Source organism: Astatotilapia calliptera, chromosome 17 (genome assembly GCF_900246225.1).
Source record: "Astatotilapia calliptera chromosome 17, fAstCal1.2, whole genome shotgun sequence".
NCBI lineage: Eukaryota > Metazoa > Chordata > Actinopteri > Cichliformes > Cichlidae > Astatotilapia > Astatotilapia calliptera.
The window spans coordinates 9,455,762-9,478,304 of NC_039318.1; the positions used below are offsets into that span (position 1 = coordinate 9,455,762).

At 37.3% G+C, this 22,543-nt stretch overlaps 2 protein-coding genes across 3 annotated transcripts; both read left to right on the forward strand.

The window, feature by feature from the left end:
- Positions 1 to 1,668: 1,668 nt before the first annotated feature.
- LOC113009640 (complement factor H-related protein 2-like) lies at positions 1,669 to 7,827 on the forward strand. Of its 2 annotated transcripts, XM_026148082.1 has the most exons (9): positions 1,677 to 1,853; positions 2,051 to 2,230; positions 2,659 to 2,764; positions 4,086 to 4,162; positions 5,393 to 5,572; positions 5,853 to 6,041; positions 6,253 to 6,438; positions 6,907 to 7,086; positions 7,537 to 7,827. In XM_026148082.1, exons 1-9 carry the CDS (start codon positions 1,784 to 1,786, stop codon positions 7,725 to 7,727), a joined length of 1,359 nt encoding a protein of 452 aa, XP_026003867.1. In that variant the 5' UTR covers positions 1,677 to 1,783; the 3' UTR covers positions 7,728 to 7,827. The 2 variants fall into 2 exon arrangements, with proteins under 2 accessions (XP_026003868.1, XP_026003867.1); XM_026148083.1 differs by lacking the exons at positions 5,853 to 6,041; positions 6,253 to 6,438; positions 6,907 to 7,086 and having other exon boundaries at positions 1,669 to 1,853.
- Positions 7,828 to 8,541: 714 nt separating this feature from the next.
- Positions 8,542 to 20,475, forward strand: LOC113009638 (complement factor H-related protein 5-like). The gene is made up of 9 exons (XM_026148081.1): positions 8,542 to 8,694; positions 9,354 to 9,533; positions 11,172 to 11,351; positions 13,346 to 13,543; positions 13,776 to 13,964; positions 15,514 to 15,699; positions 16,123 to 16,302; positions 17,329 to 17,508; positions 20,153 to 20,475. Exons 1-9 carry the CDS (start codon positions 8,580 to 8,582, stop codon positions 20,341 to 20,343), a joined length of 1,599 nt encoding a protein of 532 aa, XP_026003866.1. The 5' UTR covers positions 8,542 to 8,579; the 3' UTR covers positions 20,344 to 20,475.
- The last annotated feature ends 2,068 nt before the right edge of the window (positions 20,476 to 22,543 follow it).

Sequence of the window (22,543 nt, forward strand, 5' to 3'; positions counted from 1 at the left end):
AGACAGGAGTCAGCAACCTTTAACACCCAAAGAGCCATTTGGACCCGGTTTCCATGCAAAAGAAAACACTGGGAGCCGCAAATACTTTTTGACATCTAAAATTAAGATAACACTGTATATATTGTTTTTTACTTTTATGCTTTGTGTGAACAACTAAGCTGCTACAGAGAAAATTACATTTATGTAATTAACACATTTTGAACTCTTAAAGAAATATTACAGAAGGAAAGACACCAACCTGAACTAAGATGATCCATGTAGCAAACAAAAACTGTTGTGAGCCGCCATCTTTATATCGCCTTTGAGCTTTTGGAGCCTTGACCTGGCTTTTAAAAAATAATTGGAAAAAAAGCACTATGCTGCTGAAAGATGAAAACTAGATATTTGCAAAATTCTGCCTACATATGTATGTTACCTGGTTAATGTGTGTGGCGAGGCGTGGTCTGCAGCGCCGCTGCAGGGGAGGCGGAAGCATCTGAGAGGCACCAGCAATCACGCCTCACCGCCTTAATGTCTGTGCTATCTATGCTGTTGTGTTGGTATGTGTTGGGCTGTGAGCTGAAAAGCTACAGCCGGCTGTATGCATACAGCAACCGTGTGTGAAAAGTGGTCAATAAAGAGATGCTGAAAAGCATGTTCACGGAAACATCGTCGGGTCTGCTGTGGTATGTTTACAATGGAACTTCTGCTCCTGAACCTCTGCGCACAGCGTCTGCAAATGCTGTACGAAGTCACTTTCATCTTTACGCAGGACTGTAAGCTGTCATCTGTGAGGCGTGAGCAGTGTTTGTTTTTAACATCGTTCACGGAGGAGAATAGCTGCTGACATAATGTGGATCCGAAGATCCATAATTGGCCTACCTGGGGTTGAAAGTCTCGATAAATGCACGGCGTTTTGGCAGGTATACCGGTCTCCTGGAGTGTGACGCTTATTTTGAGCATGAAAAAATAATAAAATATAATTTTATTTGTATATTTCAATATCACAATAATCTTCCAATTTAGAACTACAAGTTAAAAAAGAACTAACATAAATAAACTACACTTCAGCTAAATACTTCTAATTTATTTTCCCAAACCACGCGGAGCCGCACTATAAGGACTAAAGAGCCGCAGGTTGCCGACCCCTGGGCATAGATATTGGTTATGTTTGAATTTAAAGATGTTCTCTTAAACAACAACTTCTTTAAAACTATTTACCGACCTGAATCTCTGGCTGACTTTTACAATGGACTTTGTACCTCAGTACCATCTCCATTTATGACTTACTAGTCGTGGTGATTAAACTGCACAGTAGCCTTTTCAGCGAACACTAATCATTCTATCACAAAATAAGATATAACATCTGTTACATTTTGCAAACTTGTTTTGAGCATCATACACCAGTCTATATTTTCAGGACTAATTAATCTCATATTTTAATTTAATTATAAAAATAGACGGATTAATTTATATGATGTTTGAAAGAGGACACAAACCTTCTTTTGTAAAATGTTAGAAATTATTTTATAGGCAATGAAAGAAATCAACTCTATAAAGTCTATAAATTATTATAGGGTGAGGTTTGTGAATTGTTGTCTGTGAACTCCTCTGGCGTGTTCAGTGAAACTTGTTGTTTGCGATATGTCATTTTGAGGCTTGTGCAATTCCAGTAGGGAAGTCCATATTTTAACCATTGGCCTCAAATACTGTGATAAACACACAGCAGTTCTGCACAGAAAACGCACAGTTTGTCAAAGGATTTGTGCACAGTGAAAATTTGGTTTGCAGTCCACTTGACAGAATGCGACTGTCATTAATCCTTCTGTTTCTCCATCTATGGGGACATGTGGAAGTTTCTTTCTCAGAAAACGGTAAGTCAGACTTTTTTAAATGCTGTGTTCTTTGTTTAGTTTAAAAGAGAAGACATTTCTTGTACTTCTACTTACCCTCTTTTTTATTTGTTCTACTATGTCTTCCAAAATTACATCTACATTTATATGTAATATAAATGTTTTTGGAATCCTTGGTCAATCTATGCATATGTCTCTTTCCATGTTGTTTTTTTCAGTATGTTCAAGGCTTCCAAATGTTCCTCACTCCTATGTGTCAGAAAATACTAAAAAAGTTGAGTACCGCGAAGGAGATGTGATACATTTCACATGCGAGACTGGTTATATATCTGGTCCAACCCTCAGATATATATGCACAAATACTGGCTGGGAGAGTTTGCGTCAGGGAAAATGCAACTGTAAGTTAAATGGTTTGCCTGCTATTTTGCTGTTACTCTTATGACTGTATTTATAGGGTTACAAATAATCCTTAATCCCTTCTAAGATGCAATTCATAACATTTCACAAAATATCAATTACCAAAGTTTTATCCCAAAACTTTAGTTTTTTGGAATTAGAAAGAGTTGTACTGAGACAGTTGTAAAACTGCTGCAGTATGCTGCTAACAGTAATCTATTGTATGAAAATAGCAAATCGCTTCCTCAAATCCCTGCATCAATAACATTGTACCCACACTTCAACACTGTTATTAACAAAGAGTTTTGTAAAAAATTTATGTCACTGTCGGCAAGCACCTGATTTCAATTAAAAATAAGCAATAATAAGAGAAGAATAAAGTCTAATTCATACTTACTCATGAAAAATATTCTCTTTTCTTTTTTTTCAGTAAAGCCATGTGAACTCCCTGAGGACGTTCCCAATGGCTATTATGAAATTATCCGCGGAGAAGAGCTCGTTTTTGGAACAGCTATCAAATACTTTTGCAATCTAGGGTATGTGGATCTATAATAATTCAGTGACATAATGTACACGCTCTGAAAGTCCCATGAGGATTGCTTATATTTGTGTGTTAAAACAGAAACTCTTCAAGTTGTTTTAAGACAAAAGTCCCGTACAACAATGCTGTTTGGAAAATGTCAACAAGAATGGGATAAAAGGAAGCCGTTATTCAAAGGAGCTTTGAAGAAGCCTGGCAGACTACATTAACTACATTATTCCTAAGACTGCATTAAAGAAATTACAAGAAAGCTTGCATAAGAGAGTTCAGGCTTATTTTTAAAAATGTTTAAACATAAATTTAGAACTCACTGTGAAAGTGAGTTCCAAGATCTGTTTCTGCTGATTTTTGCTGTACTTCTTGTGTTAGGTTGACATACCTCAGTCTTTTCTCCCAGTTTCCCTTCCTGAAGAATGGCCACACTTCCACTCAGGTCTTTTCCGATGAGGCTTAAGTGAACAGCAGATGATCAACAGTGTTAAGTGGTTTAGGTACAAGGGAAAACCTAAAAATAATTCAGTGTCCAATCACTGATGTCCGATCTCAAGACAACTTAAAATGGTTACCATCCATCCATCCATCTTCATCCGCTTTGTCCGGGGCCGGGTCGCGGGGGCAGCAGTCTAAGCAAAGAGGCCCAGACCTCCCTCTCCCCAGCCACCTCCTCCAGCTTATCCGGGGGAATACCAAGGCGTTCCCAGGCCAGCCGAGAGATATAATCTCTCCAGCGTGTCCTGGGTCTGCCCCGGGACCTCCTCCCGGTGGGACATGCCTGGAACACCTCACCCAAGAGGCGCCCAGGGGGCATCCTTGTCAGATGCCCGAACCACCTCAGCTGGCTCCTTTCGATGTGGAGCAGCAGCTGCTCTACTCTGAGCCCCTCCCGGATGGCTGAACTTCTCACCCTATCTCTAAGGGAGAGGCCAGCCACCCTTCGGAGGAAGCTCATTTCTGCCGCTTGTATCCGCGATCTCGTTCTTTCGGTCACTACCCACAGCTCGTGGCCATAGGTGAGGGTAGGGACGTAGATCGACCGGTGAATTGAGAGCTTCGCTTTTACACTCAGCTCCCTCTTCACCACGACGGACCGGTGCAGCGTCCGCATTACTGCAGCTGCAGCCCCAATCCGTCTGTCGATCTCCGGCTCCCTTCTCCCATCACTCGCGAACAAGACCCCGAGATACTTGAACTCCTCCACTTGGGGCAGGAACTCATCCTGTAAAATGGTTACTTGGAAGCAAAATGATTGCTCAAGTACTCTATAAATTTTAGTGTGTGGGTGAAAATACAAAATGAGATATGAGTTGTAATTGCAGGTATACAATGGGAGATAGCGATGGCACCCGAACTTGTCAGTTGGACGGATGGAGTAGTACTGTGCCAGTATGTGAAAGTAAGTCTTTCAGTCAACACACCAGCAATGTTACTTTTATCGACATTTGTAGTTTGAACTAGCTTAACAGTGTATATTTATAAGGTCCTCTGCTTACACTCGAAAAATGTGAAAATTTCAGTCGTCCTGTTAGGTATGAGAAATGAGCTTGCTGTATATACCCTGTGTACTACATTTTAAATATATATTGCTCAAGATTTGTACCAATTCCTGTGGATCCATATTGCACCTGCGATGGTATCACATGACATATAAAGCAAGAACTGGTGCTTGTATATAACCCAACCAGTCACTTAGGACAGTGTTTACCAACCACTGTGTCGCAGCACATAGGTGTGCTGTGAGCAATGATCAAGTGTGCCATGGAAGATTATCTGATTCCACCTGATTACTACTCTAAGCGATCGGTGTAATGGGCAGAACAATTTCATTCTCTTCCAATAGAGGGTAGTACAACTACCTGCTCTAATTAAATGGGTTGCCAACTGCCATTAAAACAGAAGAAGACAAAGAAGAAATTACATAATACTCATGCTGTAAAACAATGGAGCACGTAATAGCAACAGATAAATATTTGAAAAGAAAAAGTAATCAGTCTGACCTGGTCCTGGGGAAAATTCTGACCCAGATGGAGGCCCTAGCATGAGTAGTGGTCAGAAGAAAGCAAAAAGGGTATACTGGGAGCAGATCAAACCAATTCTGCTATGCTTGGTGTGCAGGTAAAAATTATCAATATACTTTTGTGGCATTTTTGTTTGGTGATGTTTTTTCGAATGTGAAATATGTTCCGTGGCTCCCAAAGGTTGGGAAACACTGACTTAGGACACCTAATACACCTTTCGGCTTTTTTCTTACATGAACCTTGAACTCATGAACATATACTTACAGTCCAGTACCTCAGTACATCTTTTTGCTGTTATCAGGCATTCAGGTTATGCTACTAGAGGTTCATACTTTTAGCACTTCTTCTTCACTCCCCTCTATTTATTTGTGACTTGCTTCTTTCTCATATAGTTTATTTATCTTTCCTTATCTTTTTGTGCTCTTGCGTCTTCACCTTACATTATGAAGCCTCTTGCAAAAACATTTTTTATGAATTCTTGGTATATGAATAAAACGTAATTAATTTAATTTAATTGATCAAGGTCAGTGATGTGTCACTCATGGTGAAATGTGATTATTGTGATGAAAACATTTTTAAACTTCTATTTTTGTTGCCCATATTTGTAGCTGCCGAGGGTTGTGAGAAACCACCACATCTTTCAAATGGAGACCCGAAGGAAAGTTCCAGACTGCAGTACAGTCATAGTGAAAGGGTTGAGTACATCTGCCAGGATTACTACAGAATGGAGGGTGGGCCGTACAAAACCTGTGTAAATGGTCAATGGACTGGAGAGATGAGATGCCTCAGTAAGATGTAGATCTTTATATTTCTGCATAGTCCATTCTTTGCATTCTGCTTTCTTGCAATTCAGAGGGGAGCACTATGGAGCCATTTTGCAGCCGCTATGTGCAAAACTATAAAAATAGTATAAAGGAAGTATCCTTGCTCGTGTTTAACTCTCAAAATGCATGTTTGGTTATCTTTAAATAAGCTTCTCCATGTTTAATAGTAGCATTCACAGGGCATAATAAAAAAAACTTTATTATGTCTACAATCGCAATAATGACTTTTACTTATTGTTTTCAGGAATCCCTTGTGCAGTTGGAGTAATGGACCCTAATCTGCAGGTAACTGGATTACCACAAGGGAATGAAGCGATAAGGACTGGGGACACATTACATTTTCGTTGTGCTGATCAGTATAAACTGGAAGGTTCTGAAGTAATCGAGTGTTTAGAAATTGGGTACTGGAATGCTTCCTTTCCATCCTGCTCTGGTAGGTTTACTTTAACTGAGAAAAGCTGACGTGATTTGACATGTTTTTTAAATGTCCATATATTTGTGTAACAATTATGTAATCATTATATTTCATTTGTTAAACTTATATAACGATTAAGATTTACATTTTATTTGGTTCCTTTGGGTCTAGACTACTGCTGCATTACACTTTAAACTGAAAGATTAAAAGACTGTCTTCTTTAAAACAGATGAATGCAAAGTCACAAGAATATCAGACAGTGTAAGAATCACATCACACATACAAGGCAATCGGCTAAAGAAAGGACAAAAGCTAACCTTTACTTGCCTTAGACGTAACCACTTTATGCAAGGCAATAAAACAGTTGAATGTTTGGCAAATGGACAGTGGAGCGATCCGTTTCCAACATGCGGAGGTAAGCCAGTTTTTTTCTATGTCAACTCACCCGTAATATGTGACAAGAAAAGATCATCCAGTCACAGTGCACTGCAATTTCAGGAGGCTTTAATCACATTTTTTAATCCCCAAAACAGTTACGGTTACTTTTACTCAGGCAAAAATTACACGGGAAATGTTTTTGGACAAGTCTTGCGGTTGATCCTAATTACAATCACTGTGTAGGAAATGTCATGTACATATGCGAAGCCCAGTCAGTAATAAGCGCCCAGATAAGCTGCTCATGTTAATAACAGCTGTAAATATAAAAAAGAGAAGTCGGAATAAACCCCCAGTAATTTGGAGAGTTGAATCTCTAAAAGATTTACACAAAAATTTACTGTAAGATGTTGCATAATGGTACTAATAGTATTGTGAGTAGATATTAAAAAATGTTATATTAACAATTTCAAGTTTTTTGTTTGTTTTTTGTCTATATTTATTTAAGATCCTGTGGGTTGTGGGAAACCACAACCACTCTCAGATGGAGACACCAAAATCAGTACTAAAAGGCAATACAGCCATGGAGAAAGGGTTGAGTATATCTGTCAAAATTACTACAAAATGGAAGGTACACCATATAAAACCTGTGAAAATGGTAAATGGACTGGACAGATGAGATGCCTCAGTAAGTTATAGCTATATTATGTTGTATTTTCTAAGATTCTGCATATGTAAAAGTATTTTAGGGGTCCCAAGTTTTTTTTACTCTTAAATTTAGAGAAAATTGAGTTTACACAGGAATCAGCCTTTCAAGCTGTTGACATAATTTATTTGAGAAAGGATGCAGAATTTGGGGGCTTCATGTTCTTAGATGCGCTCTGTTTTATGTTATTTTAAAAAATGGGAAAATTAAGACAATTTAACATTAGACTTTCATAATTTGATATTGTGTGAGGTCTGTACTATATCTGGAGTTTTGATACAGATACAGATTGCATTTTATCAGACTTGCTTGGTTTTAAGCACTGTGCCTTTGTAATCAAGACTTGAATAGTTATATATGATATATGTTGTGCATTCCTGCATTGGTGTACTGTACTGACATTAACAAAATCTTTTCTCTTAACTCTTACAGAACCCTGCACTGTAAATAGAGAAGACATGAGCAAACACAATATTCAATTCAGATATGTCAGCGATGATAAGCTGTATTCAGAACATAATGATGTAATTGAGTTCATATGTAGCAGGGGAAGACGTGTTGGCAGTTTGGAAATGCGTCAGACGTGCATTGAAGGCGTAATGCATCTGCCCACATGCCAGTAACATTTCTGTCTATTGGATACGATGAGCATGAGCACGCAAATCTATAAATGATTAGTGCACTGATGTGTGTGGTCATTTTAATAAAAGCCTATGTACTCAGTCTGTGTTCTTCCAGTACATCTTTTTTTTTTGTGTAAAATCAAAGTCATTCATAAATCCTTTGTGGACAAATACACAAAATGGTGGCCCTATCTTTCCAGTCTGAACATATTCTGATTAAATAAAGATAACAAAAAGAAGTAAAAAAATAAATAAAATAACAAACTCCCTCCCTTTGGCAGGAGATCATACCTGCTATTAAAGTGTTTTTGTAACCTAGATGAGCACACACATGTACACACATGTAACAGTAATTGCATGTAATGTTATTTTAATAAAAGCATCACGGGGTCTGTTTTAATTCTTACATAAGTTTAACTCTGCTGAAAGTCTTGGGGCTTTGGGTTTCATGGCCTAACAATGAAACAACCCCTTTTCCACAGTCTTTTTAGGCCTGGAGTCCAGCATCCACTTATCATTTAAGTTGAGTTACTTTTGCCTTCCCACCAACTCGATGCATTCTGGCCATTCTCCCTTAACCCCTGGCATCAGCGAGGCTCTATCAGCAAGAAAACTGCGCATCACTGGATATCTTCTCTTTTTCTGAAAATTCTTTGTAAACGCTAGCAAAGTACATTTGAAAGTCCTGTGCTTTGTACACCTAACCACCTATCCAGTCCTTCTCCGTAGCACTTGTACAACAGGAGTCCAAGGTTGTATTTAAATAGAGACATTTAGACAGAGCCACTGGACAGTCTGTGCTGTGACCTGATCTCTCTGGGTGGAGTTCGAGCTGGGGGAGGTCACTGAACAATGAAGCTACTGAAATTCTCCTCAGAAAGCATTCGTCAAAAGAACATGAAGCTGTCTTTAATCCTTCTGTTTCTCCAGCTGTGGGGGTGTGTGGAAGTTTCTTTGTCACAAAACGGTAAAGTGATCTATTATCGTTTTTCAGTGTACCTAAAATCACATGTTTTACCTTTGTGGAAAGGCAGTTAGACTTTAAGAAGAGTGACATATACACTGCGTGTGGTCATCACAGGTATTTACTTACAGCAGGGGGAAAAGCACAGTATGAATGTAATTGTCTTATTTTTACACTATTACAACTATTTGAATTTACATGCATTCACACAACCCTAAAATATGTATATTTTTGTGTTAACATACATATATATGGTAGTAATATAATGTAGGACAAAATAGTAATTATAGATGATTTTACTACTTGCTATGGGTTTTTTGCTTGTTTTTGTTTTATTTTGGGGGTTTTCTTTGAAGGGGGGGGGGGGGGGGCTCTAGTAATTTTATACTTATACTTATTTTTTCCCTTTACCACTAATGGTAATTAATGGTACATTTCTTATATTACTCTTTAATTATGTATGTCAAACATAAATCCTGCTATCTGTGTTATTAGGTGAAGTATATCCACAAATTATGTAGATGCAACTGTTTTGTGGTCTTAACCATTTAGGAGAATGGTTGTAGACATACTTTGATTTTGTAACTGTTTTCCTTGTAGAGCTTCAGTCATTGTTTTTTAACAACTTTATATGTGACGAATTGTAACTTTTTCTCTTTTAGTGTGTTCAGAGCTCCCAAATGTTCCTCACGCTCATGTGTCAGAAGGAACCAGCAAAGCTGTGTACCAGGAAGGAGATGTGATACATTTTTCTTGTGAATCTGGTTACATATCAGATCAGATCTCGAAATTTGTATGCACAGCTGATGGTTGGCTGGTTGTCCATCAGGGAAAGTGCTACTGTAAGTTGCATGGCTTCATGTTTTTATCATCACTAACTAAACTTGTGCTATTGCTGCACTGTGGATGTAATAACTCATGTAAATGTGTTTTTTTTTCTTATATTACTAAATCGTCAAAAACTCTACAGTCATGAAAAGTGTATGAATACCTCAATTATGTATATTACAGAGTGCATATTTTGTTTTTGTTAGGGTTCATTAATGACAGCATTACCCTGACTCTTACTCTAACCCAACCATACTACATGCTATGTACCCCCAAAAAATGTCACGTGAAAAGCTAAAAAAATGAAACACAAAAAGTTGTAAAGCATACCAAGAGCAGCATTAATAAATGGATTTTCATAGGATCGACCCATTACACGTCAGGTAAGGCGTTGGGTTTAGAGCTAAATAGGTACATTTTCTGGAGGCACACAATAGGCCTGGTTATAAAAGTAAAAAAGTATCACATCAGAAAGATTGTTCCAAAGCATGATTACCCATGTTCCTCTGCTCAAATTTGGTGATGGCCAGCAGAGCTCAGCCAGCCTCAACAACCCTTGACCTAAAACAGGGGTCAGCAACCTTTAACACCCAAAGAGCCACTTGGACCCGGTTTCCACGCAAAAGAAAACACTGGGAGCCGCAAATACTTGTTGACATCAAAAATGAAAATAACACTGTATATATTGTTTTTTTACAATATATACAGCACTATGCTGCTAAAAAATGAAAAATAGATATTTGCAAAATTCTGCCTAAATATGTATTTTACCTGGTTAATGTGTGTGGCGAGGCGTGGTCTGCAGCGCCACTGCATGGGAGTCGGACGCACCTGAGCGGGACCCGCAATCACGCCTCGTCTACTTAAAGTCTCTGCTCTCTCTGCTCTTGTGTTGTCGGACTGTGAGCTGAAAAGCTACAGCCGGCTGTATGCTTACAGCAACCGTGTGTGAAGAGTGGTCAATAAAGAGATGCTGAAAAGCGTGTCCATGGAAACATTGTCGGGTCTGCTGTGATATGTTTACAATGAGACTTCTGCTCCTGAACCTCTGCGCACAGCGTCTGCAAATCGGGGCTGTACGAAGTCACTTTCATCTTTACGCAGGACTGTAAGCTGTCATCTGTGAGGCGTGAGCGGTGTTTGTTTTAACATAGTTCACGGAGGAGAACAGCTGGTGACATAATGTGGATCCGAAGATCCATAATTGGCCTACCTGGGGTTGAAAGTCTCGATAAATGCACGGCGTTTCGGCGGGTATACCGGCTTCCGCGAGTGTGACGCTTATTTTGAGCGATGAAAAATAAAATATAATTCTATTTTTATATTTCAATGTCACAATAATCTTCCAATTTAGAACTACAAGTTTAAAAAGAACTAATACAAAAAATACACTTCAGCTAAATACTTCTAATTTATTTTCCCAAACCACCTGGAGCCGCAGTATAAAGACAAAAGAGCCGCATGCGTATCCGGAGCCGCAGGTTGCCTGTCCTAACACAACTGCACATTACTGGCATTACTATCGTTCGTAGCAATGACGGGTAGTCATTTCCTTATACACACATGTATATCTTGGCTTAGTCACTCAGTATGTTTTCAATCTTTGTGTATTTTTCTCTTCTTTTCCCATTTTATATTGTTTTGTGTATTAGCATGTTCAACGCTTCCAGATGTTCCCCATGCCCAAGTAACACAAGAGACAAGAACATCTCAGTATCAAGCAGGACACATGATACATTTTGCTTGCGAACCTGGCTATACATCAGCTCTCACCATCAAATACGTATGTACAACTGAGGGCTGGCAGCCACTCCAAAGGGGGTCGTGCTACCGTGAGTTCAAAAGCTTTCTTTTCTTCTCTCACTCTCATGTGAATGACTACAGTTCAATAAGCAGAGATCATTAAAATGAATTTAACATAATTTATTGATCTATAGAATTCAATTTAGGTTGTTGGTGATTACACTCTGGAAATGAAGATTGAGGCTTGAATGGAAGCCTGGGAGAATGACCGATGAGCAGTGAGATTTAAAGTACATGGAGTGGAGACTGATTGGCCGGAAGACAGCCAGCAGAAATCTGATTGGGCTAGACCAGTGATTGCACAATTAGCTTCACAGCATGGGAAAGTGGAAATGATGTAAAGCTTAGATTAGCCAACAAACACCAGGGAAGCAGAAATGTGTGACTACAGATTGTTCTTATTGAACTTACGTATGAACTTCATTTGGTATTATCTCCTTGGACATATAATCTCATTTACTCAGATGTGTCCTGCCTTCATTAAGACTGCTATGACGGTCTTTATTTCTATATATATTTTTCCTGCACACAGGCAAAATCAGAATTTAATTCTAAATGATTTTTAATATGTAGAGACTTTGTCATGTCAGATCAGACTCCAAATATATTTGAATTCACATCAGTCATCATTTTATTCAACAATGTTTCTGTCAAGTAATTATGAAATATGACCCAGCATCTCGATGTCAGAAAGATCAGTTTAACCCTCTGGGGTCCAGGGTATAATTGGCCATTTTTGACTACTTGTTTGGTATCATTATTTTCAGCACAACCTGAAATATCTGAAATTTGAGTTATTTTTTCATTTTGGCATACTATATTACCATAGTTGATCTAAATTCAGAGAAAAAATTCAAAATCCGAGTAGAAAAAAGTTATATTTTTTTACTGTAAAACCCACAAACATGTTTAACGAATCATTTTCATAACTTGAAATGCAAATAGAAATTGTACATTTCTAAATATTATGCACAAGTTTTGCAAAGAAAGTTATATGGTACTATTTAACTAAAAATGCAGCCAATGCCTCAGGCATATAACCGTTTAAATCTATTTACAGAACAATCAGGTGATCTGCAACAAATAAGAAAGCACACAAATTATTTGTGCCATGTGTTTTCAGTCATTCCTTCAGGTCGTCTGCTCGTCCACACCATGTCTTTAGGTATCATGTCAGTTCTCCATGTTTAAGGTTTTTTCATGTTTAATTTTTAGTTCACCCAGTTTAGGTTATTGTTTAGTTTCACCCATGCCCTTTGTTTGTATTTATTTTGCAAGCCTTAATAAACTGCTTGTTTTTTGTTAATCCACATCACGTTTCATAGTTTTTGGTTTGCACTTGAGTCCTTTTTCACAACACATACAGTCTGCCTCAGCCAGACTGTGACAGAAAAGTCAGACTTACTGACAGGTCAAAAACTATTCACATTTTTTCCAGAAGCATTGTATTTTTTCTTTCACCAAAATATAGGCTAGAGTTAAAGTTAGCCACCCTACATAAGGGAACTTATAGGGTTAATGAATTAAATCTTAGCGTGTTAAACTGACACAGCAGATGGTTTGCTTACACAGGATGTCCTTGTAAACAGTTTGCAAAGGGCAGATATTTTGAAACTATTTGCCTGGAAATTAGATAAACGTTTTCCATTCCAGGGTGGAATGATTGCATGTCATACATCTTTTTAAAAAAAATTGAGTGCTCAATGTTAAATCAGTCATTCCACACTTAAAAACAGGATTTCAACAATCATTCAAAGCCCAAAATTACAATGATATCCATGTTGATCCGTGATGATTGTAAAACTTTTGACCACAGCTGTAGTTTTGACAGTGGTTTATCTCCACTGGTCTGAACCTTCGTGTCTCCAGCACAAATACAGACACACATTGAAACCTGGCAAAATGGATTCTGACATGATCTGGCAAATATAAAAACTGCAGCAAATATAAAGATTCTGGCCAGTGATTTCTACATCTGAATCTTGCCTTTTGAACTGTTTTTTTTCTTCTTCTTCTACCTTAGTTTCATCTTCCAGATGTGACCCTCCTCCTACAGTTCAAGGGTTAACAGTGAAAGGTTTACCAGAAAATTGTATTCCCATACGTCCCAATCACATCCTCACATTCAGCTGTGATGGTCCTGGGAAGTATCTGAATGGAATTTCTGTGCTGATATGTGGAGAAGACGGACAATGGAATAATCCATTCCCGACTTGCATAGGTAAGAACATGTTTAAATCCCTTTACTGACAAAATGCAATGCCTGTTTAAACAATATGGCAATAGTTCAGGTTTGATCTTTGTGTATTTTGAAGCATAATTTAAATATCCAATAAGATTTCATGATTTTTTCCGCTCTTCTGGTGTTCACTAAAACCAACTACTCTCTTGCTTGCTCTTTGCAGCTTTGTTACATAAACTCACATATATTCTACATATTTTGCTTTTTTCAGATCGATCTTGTAAAATCGGTGTTATGGATCCTCATCTCTACGTAGCTGGATTACCACCATCAAATGAAATAATGGCGACTGGACATAAATTGCGTTTTCTTTGCAGCAATACACGTGTACTAATTGGGTCTACAGAAATTGAGTGTTTAGAAAATGGACAATGGAATTCCCCCTTTCCTTCTTGCTCTGGTATGTGTACTTTTATTACCACAATGACGTGAGGTAACAGAAATGAGCTGTGACTATGATAAGGGTTTCTGTTTTAAGTTGCTGTTAGGAGCAATTTTGTATTGCAGGAAAACATCAGCATTCTGTAGCAGTTGTGTTGTTGCCCTTGTATCACATAAATCATTAATATAATGATCCTGATGAACCCTGTAAGGTCAAAGTCATCATAGGAAGTATTCTAATCCTAATCCTATATTTTTGATCTGCTGTTTATGTCTAATATTGTAGGTTCTTGAGATAACGGCTGTTGTGAACTAGCATCACATAAATATTACTGAACTGGATACATTTTCCAGTTTTCATCTTTTTAATCTTTCCTAATCATTTTAAGAAAGAGACACCTGTCTATTTGGAAAATGTCTCTTCATGAACGTATTTTTTATACTGAAATCTTTTACTTTCAAGTTTTTTTTATATATTGAAAATGTAATGCTGATTTATTCAGATATTTGCATCACATTTGGTTTCTTGTTCATACTGTAAATCTCATAGTAAAACAGATTCTCTTCTTCAAAACACAGAAATGTTCAGTCCCTTAAGTACCCACCAGTTTAAGGTGCCAGTTTAAAATATATATTTGCTAGTTTTGTTCTCCCTGTTATGCTGTAGCTAAAGGAGATTTGTTGAGGTTTAATGTAAATGATTGAAGCTTGATACCATTTTAATCTAAAATTAACAAGGGGATTTGAAAGCTTAGTTGTCTAAGGCAAAAATGCACACTGAAACTAGAATGAAATTAGAATATCGGGTTTTTGTTCAAAACTATTCAGTTTCGAATGATATCCAATGACTGATAGCTGTGGTTATCAATATCTGTCAACAATAGGGAATTTTCTCTGCCGAGATATCATTTCATTCACTGTTGATCAGTCTGCCCTGCTTAAAGGAAATAATGGGCAACTATTGTCCACATTAGAAGACTCAAGTGTGAAGAACTTTTATAGGAATTAAGGTTGTATTTTTCTGCCAGGTGCTGCTAATTAAATTCACTACATTAAACAGATCGTCAGCAATCATTAGCACTGCTATAAACACAGATGTTTTGGTAGTTTGTTCATCTGGATCATTCAGTGTGTGTTAACATATACTTCCCAGCAATTGAACAGTTATTCGTCAACTCAGCTAAACAATACCTATGAAAAAAAGAGCTCACTATAGTACATCAAAATAAACTATTGCAGTGAATAAGATTTAAAACTGGAGTCAAGTTAAAAACACTGCTGGCTGTCATTCTGCCTGCTGACATATTTCATCTTTATTCATCTTTTTTTCTCTACACTTGGTTAAGGGTAGAATTGCCATTCTTTTCTGACTTCTTAAAAGACTGGACATTTATTACTTCTTAATTACAGCAATGAGAAACTGAATGCCTATTAATAATAAATATTTAAAGAAAAACTTGCTTAGTTTGAAAATGTAGTGAGAAAGTGTCTTATTACTTTGAATCTGATTTGGTTTCATGTTTATAATGTAAACCTCACAATAAAACAGATTCTCTTTTTCAAAACAGAGAAATGTAGAGTCCCTGAAACACCAGCAGGTCTAACAATCACCACAGATGTAACAGACGATCAAATGAAAAAAGGACAACATTTAACATTTGCTTGTGAAAACAGTAATCACATCATCAAAGGGAATGCAACGCTTGAATGTTTGGAAAATGGACAGTGGAGCAATCCTCGTCCCACATGTGAAGGTACAACACTTGTCCTCTTGTGATCTTACTGTTTATCAGTACAAAGGATGGAAAAAGATTGCTATTGCTGTTTTTGGTATTTCTTGGGGTGTCGTGTGTATGAGTGTAAGTTACACACACTTTAAACCAGAAATTAATGGTTTGTTTTGAGGCAAAAACATATTTCAGGTTATCAGTAAAATGTCCTCTGCCTGATCTGCTCTTGTGCTAATTAGTTTGTGTGAACATTGTTTCTGGTTAATTCTTTGTCACACATGGCCACACAGTGTTAAGGTAAAGGAGAGTGATGCACAGGGTGTATGACAAATATTTCACTTCAAATGAAAAATGATGCATGACAGCAGGTCAGAGTGAAAATGTGATTATTGTGACAAAATATTATCTAATGTTGGTTTTTCCTCTGTTATTGCCCACAATTTTTAGCTGCCCAGCAATGTAGGACGCCACCACATCTTTCAGGTGGACAGACCAAAACATGGACTAGAAACACGTACAGACACAATGAAAAGGTCGAATATGTGTGTGACAGAGACTACAGCATGGAGGGTGGGCCGTTCAAAACCTGTGTCGATGGTGATTGGGTTGGAGAGATGAGATGCCGCCGTGAGTTACATTTCCCTTTTGTTGCACACAAAGTTTTTAAATATGTTCTAAGTAAACAAACAGCCAGTGGAGGGCCGCTGGAACCAGTTTGACAAGTTTATTAAATCTGAGAAGTTGGTTAAGTGTGACGCTGAAAAGTTGTTTTCACTAACACAGACAGTAGCTCAAAACTGTTTGAAATGTGGTGCATTTAAGATTATACCTGAACACACCACAATGTAGACTTCAGGGTTAGTTGCAGTTATATCATTAAATAATAATATTAATACGAACAAGAAGAATTCGTTTTTATAGAAACCTCTGTAATAACCCACCATCCCCAAACTGTGCTGCAGCTCTGAGAACATCACAATGGCTTCAGTTCTTAAGTGGATGGGTTTCACTTGTTCACCACCCACTACTTCTCCTAGATACACTATTGCAGTCTTTGAGTCACACTTTGAGAGATTTAATGTCAGGTTTGCTTTTCCACGATTTCAGTGTTTTTAAGTGGCCCTCTATCATTGCCACAGACATCACACATTTCATCACCAGTTAACATGGGTTACATGGAGGAACAGGGAAATACAACATGCTATGGACATGTCAGAGGAAATGTGAGAACCTGATGAGCACACACGAACCATAGAAGAGTTTGAACTTTAAAAAAAAAAAAATTGTTTTTTCACAATAAAATGATTAAAACAATTAAAAGGATAGGATCTGTAAGATGTGGGAGAGGGCAGTAGATGAATATATCAAAGAAGCAGATCATTTCAACAGCAACATGAGTTTGATACCAGTACAACACAGTTTATCATTAGTTACAAAGAGTGCTGACCGCTTTCTAAGCATAACAGAACTACATATATAGGATGACAAAGCAGTCTTAAAGGCTGTGATCTGCACTCGGATTGCATGATGAAAACTTCACCTGAAATGTAAAATAATATGTGACGGTATATGAACATAAAAACGTGACTAAAAAATTATTGTGACTAAATGTTGTCTAAACTTTTTTTTTCTCCATTGCTCACACTTTTGCAGGTGCCCAGGGTTGTGGGAGGCCACCACCTCTTTCAGATGGAGACACCAAAACAAGTACTAAACAGCTGTACCAACATAATGAAAAGGTTGAATATATCTGTCAGCATTATTACGTCATGAAGGGTGGACCGTTCAAAACATGTAATCATGGTGAATGGACTGGAGAGATTAGATGCCTTCGTAAGTAAAAGTTTTCTTTATATTTCATTCTGTGAAGAGAAACGTAAAAAGTCATTTTGGTTTCTGTTTTTTAATTTTGTTTAATTCCAGAGGTGTGATCGATATTTACAAAAATATACACAACTGCTTGTGAGCCTCTCAAGATGAGAAACTATGTATAAAATATGAAATTAAATATGTTATTCACAAACAGCGAATGCATTACTTTGTTGAAGCCCTTCAATAAACATCTTGTCACGGTCCTGGGTCGGTTCGACCCAGTATTTTGAGTTTCTTATGTTTTGGTTTATTTTTGTATTATGGAGTAGTTCTTATTCTCTGGTGATACCGTTTTGATTATAATTATATTCTGATTCTTTAGTTATCCAATGATGATGACGATGATGATTATTTCTGGTTTAGGTTTTGTTATCTTGCCCTCATGTTTGGTTTAGGTTGCCTGTGCTTAGTCTTCTCTGCCCGTATGTCCCTCTGTTTGCCCATGACGTCATTATGCCTGTTTACGAGTCTGTGTCTCTGTCTGTCGTGTGCTTCCTGTTTTATTTTGTAGGTCTGTGTCCTATGTCAGTGCGTTCAGCTTTGTGCTCTCCCTGTCTCGTCAGTGTAATCAGCGTCAGCCGTGTCTCCCAGCTGTTTCCTCTTCGTTCCGTTCACCTCTTGTATTTAGTGTCTGTGTCTTCCCCTACTCGGTGTCGCGTCGTTAATGTCTGTTCACCCTCGCTTCCTCTGTGTGTTCCGTTTGCCAGCCAGCCTACCTGCCTAGTTATTCTGTTCTTCCAGTTGAGTTAGTGTTTTTCTGTTCTGCTTCTTACCAGCAATAAAGCTGTGTGTTTTGAGTTACTTCCGCCTCAGTGAGTCCTGCATTTTGGGTCCTCTCTTCCTGCCTGCCTACACACAGACATGACACATCTTGACTGTTCAGTTTAAAATCCACTGTGGTGGTGTACACTGAAAACATTTAAAATACAGACAAAAACATTCATTTGTGACAGAAAGTCCAGAACCCTTTACTGTTAAGCTGAATTTTGGAAATTTGTCCAAAAAAAGCAAGACTGGATTTTTGAGAACTTAATGTCATAGATCAAAAACTCCCAAAGGCTGTATCTATCAAATATGATACACTAGGTATTGGGGGGATAAAACGCTTTGAGGCATGTTGTGTTTGACATAAGAAATCACCAGGTACAAAATCATTTCTCACTGTGTGGTTAGTAGGGTCTGAGGTTTACTGAAAAAAATCTTTTGTTTGATGAGATGAGCATCAAGTAAGAAATTCTTTAATTGTTTCTTCTGTTGACTTCAGGTAATTCTAAACAATAGTCATGATGACGTTGAATTGTGGTACAGGGCCCTGCTGTAATTTTTTTATCTGGGTTTTTAGGCCAGTAAGGTCAGTGGGTCTGAAATGTTTCTAAGACTCAAATTATGGATATATTTAGTAAATAATAAAGTTTTCAAATCAGTTCTAATATAAAAAGCAGCTGGTGAATGGACGCTGGAACCAGTGAATGAGCTGTCTCCCTCAAAAACCTGTTAACATCCCAGCTGCTGATTCTAGTAATAATCTAGTAAAAAACATGTAGTTGTTGCATTTGGTGAAGCTGTATATATGGAGGATTTTTAGGTAGTTTTTCAAAGTTCAAAGAGCATGACTGAAGTATTTATGATACTGTGTGTGGTTCAAACCTCAGAACTGTGTTAAGTATTGGAGTGAAAGGTGCAAGCAGGAATTCTGATTAATTATTAATTCTTCATTTAACAAAGTGTGCAGTCTAGAGATATAATAACAGCATATTGACTTAAATGAATATTTAGTCTGAAAAACAAATCATCATTTCTGTTGAAGGTTATTATATCACATTTGACCGATGAACTGCAATTCAAAACCTTTGGGACAAAGCTCACTTCAAACTGACAGCAATAAATAACAATAAATAAATAATAATAAAGTTAATTCTAGCAGCAAGATATGAAATCAAATCACAATTTAAAATCAACAAGTGATCCAGATTCCTGAAATTCTGTATGTTTATCTAAAAGAAATAACAGAAACTAATTTACTTATTTGGAGAATGAGTAAAATAAATGAGTAGGTTTACATTGAAATGTGACTTCCAAGATTCAAGATTCCTTATTTGTCGCATGCATAGTTATACGAGTACAACACGCAGTGAAATGTATCCTGACGCACTTCTCGACTGTGTAAAAAGAGAGAGAGAAGATTATGTACATGCAAAAAGAGAGAACATATATACATATAACCATAAAAGTGAATTAAATAAAATAAGACAATCTGGAAATTTCAAATTGAAACATCTGAAAAATGTACATTGTGCAGGTGGGTATTAAAGTGTCTAGTACTGTAGTGAGGCTGAGAGGAGTCAGGCTGGGATGGACAGGACTTCAGCATGTAAAATAGTCACAGAAATATTACATAAAATTAACAGTGAATGTAATCACCCCACAAGAGCAACAGCAACAGTAGATCATCTGTGTACCATTCCAGTGTTTGACCACAATTTAGAATTAGGCAGGAGAAAATCAATTTTATTGGTAGCCACAGAGTCCTTTACAGAACACAATATTCTGTACATTCATGTATTTTACTAACATTAAAAGACTGTTTATCTTTTATGTCTTACAGAAGCCTGCACTGTGAATAGAGACGACATGAACAGACATAATATTCAGTTCAGATTTTCAAGAGATGATAAACTGTATACAGAACATGGTGATGTAATCGAGTTTACGTGTTTCAGAGGAAGACCCGTTGGGACACTGGGAATGCGTCAGAAGTGTGAAGATGGTGTGGTACATTTGCCGACTTGCCAGTAACTCTTTTTTGTACAAGACTAGATAAACACGAGTACACCAATGTGTCAATAATTGAAGAGCAGATTAAAGACATAGACCAGTGAAGTACCAGTGCTGTATGTGGTCATTTCAATAAAACGTAATAAATGCTGACTGAGTCTGTTTTCTGCTTCTATGTGTTTTCTCAGGGAAATCAATCTCGCATAAATCTTCTACCACAAATACAGAACAAATATACAGAATTTGGCTTTATTATTTAATAAAGGTTGCCAAGCAACTGAATGTTGAATACTGACGAGACCAAGACAGGTAGGATCTTGTTAGCTTCACATTTGTGAATTTCTAGTTAAGCAAGGACACTAGAAGCGTAAGACAGTTTCTGGGAGCAGTTGACAATTTTGAATACATTTCCAAAGGTTTCCTACATTGTGATGGTGTTTGATAACAAATCTGCTTCCCACACATATTTCAGCGAAGAAAATCTTTCCTCTGTGGATGAAGTTGCAATAACACTGAGAAATATTTCTGCAGCCTCTTCTGGCTGAAAAAGTTATCAAATGCTCTGCATAAAAGTTGTACTTGACTGATGTTTGTTTAATCATAAAACCTGTTGTTCTTTCTGTAGTTGCTAAGACTTTTCTCTTTCATTGCATGTATAATCATTGAGACAATAAAACCTGACATGTACTTCCCTCAATAATGCAATCTGTTGTCCGTTATTCGTTGGTGCTCTAGAAGAAAAACTCATTTCAGGAATTTTGAATTTAACAATTCGTCCAGTCCAACTGAGGATTTGTTCCTACACTCAAATACAACCCATACGAGCATTTGCAAAAACAGCACACCTACAGATTGGTTTAAGTCATATCTTTCTAATAGGTCTTTCTCGATCAATTTTGGCCCGTGTTTCTCCTCTGCTGCACCTGTCTCTTATGCTTTTATATGCATTTCTTTTGCTTCTGTGTTTTTAATTCCATTTAACATGCTTGCATGGTGGTACTTTGCCATAGCCTTCATCCTCCCTGTTACTTCATCTTACCCTCTTGTTAAGCACTTTGGTACACCACTGGTTTTAAATGTGCTATTTAAATACAGTTTGTTGTTGTTCTTGTTGTACAAGTGGCAGACCCAACACAACAACATATCATGCGATGACCGATAAATAGTACTTCACTTTAAGAGCATTTGTATTTCATGTCAATAGTCCCTAAAGACTACACTGAGATGAGATAGTGTCATTTTATGACCAACTTTTTATTAACAGCACATAACTAAAAGCCCTGAGCAGAAACAGAAAAAATAAACTTTTAAAGATGGGCCTCAATTTTTGTTTTTAGCCTCCAGCTTGCATTTATTTATGGGGTTAATTTATGTTTGATTAAACATAACATTTGTATTAAATTAAATTAAGAATAAACAGTTATCATATTGTTACGAGTTCAAAATATTGGGGATGGAGACAAGATGAAAAACCAAAAGAACAACACTGGTCCGGTCGGGTTCAGTCAAACAATGATTTTAATGATCACACGCGTGGGAGATGGACACTGTATGCAGACAGCATCAGATCTCAAAATGGTGGAGCATTGCTCAAACTCTTATAGCTTCTGGTCCTCCCACCTTATCATAAAAGCCTAAACATTCACATTCCTTCTCTCACGGTGCCTAAGCTACGACCTTGGCTCCCTCTTTATCTGCTCTTGCTGAGATGGAGCAGAAAGCTCCAGTATGTTCTGTTCTCTTCTAATCAGACAAATAAGACGATGACTTTCTGCGAACAGTATTTCTTATAACTTAGCAGTATAATGCATCATAAAACAACATCATTCATTCACAATAAATCAGCAGTCTAAGGTAATGCAAATCAGTCTAACAAATGCAATAGTTATCAGCTTCTTCTAATTCAGGAGAATAATGCAAACTAAAACTACATAATAATTCACAATCTTTAATTAGGCATAAAATAATATTATAACCCAACATTATATTTGACAATATTCAGTTCCAAAAAAAATCTGGCCGTAAGTACTGGAATACCACTAACTCCACATCAAAAACTTACCAATAAACGCCAAACAGAATCTAAAGTCTGCAAATTATTTTCTAGTTCAAACTTACTTAAATATTTTATAATTTATAGAGAGGTGTTGTTAAACATGTCAGTGTCACAGAAGCGTGGCAGACCTAACCACATTGTCACACCCAAACACACTTTATTTCT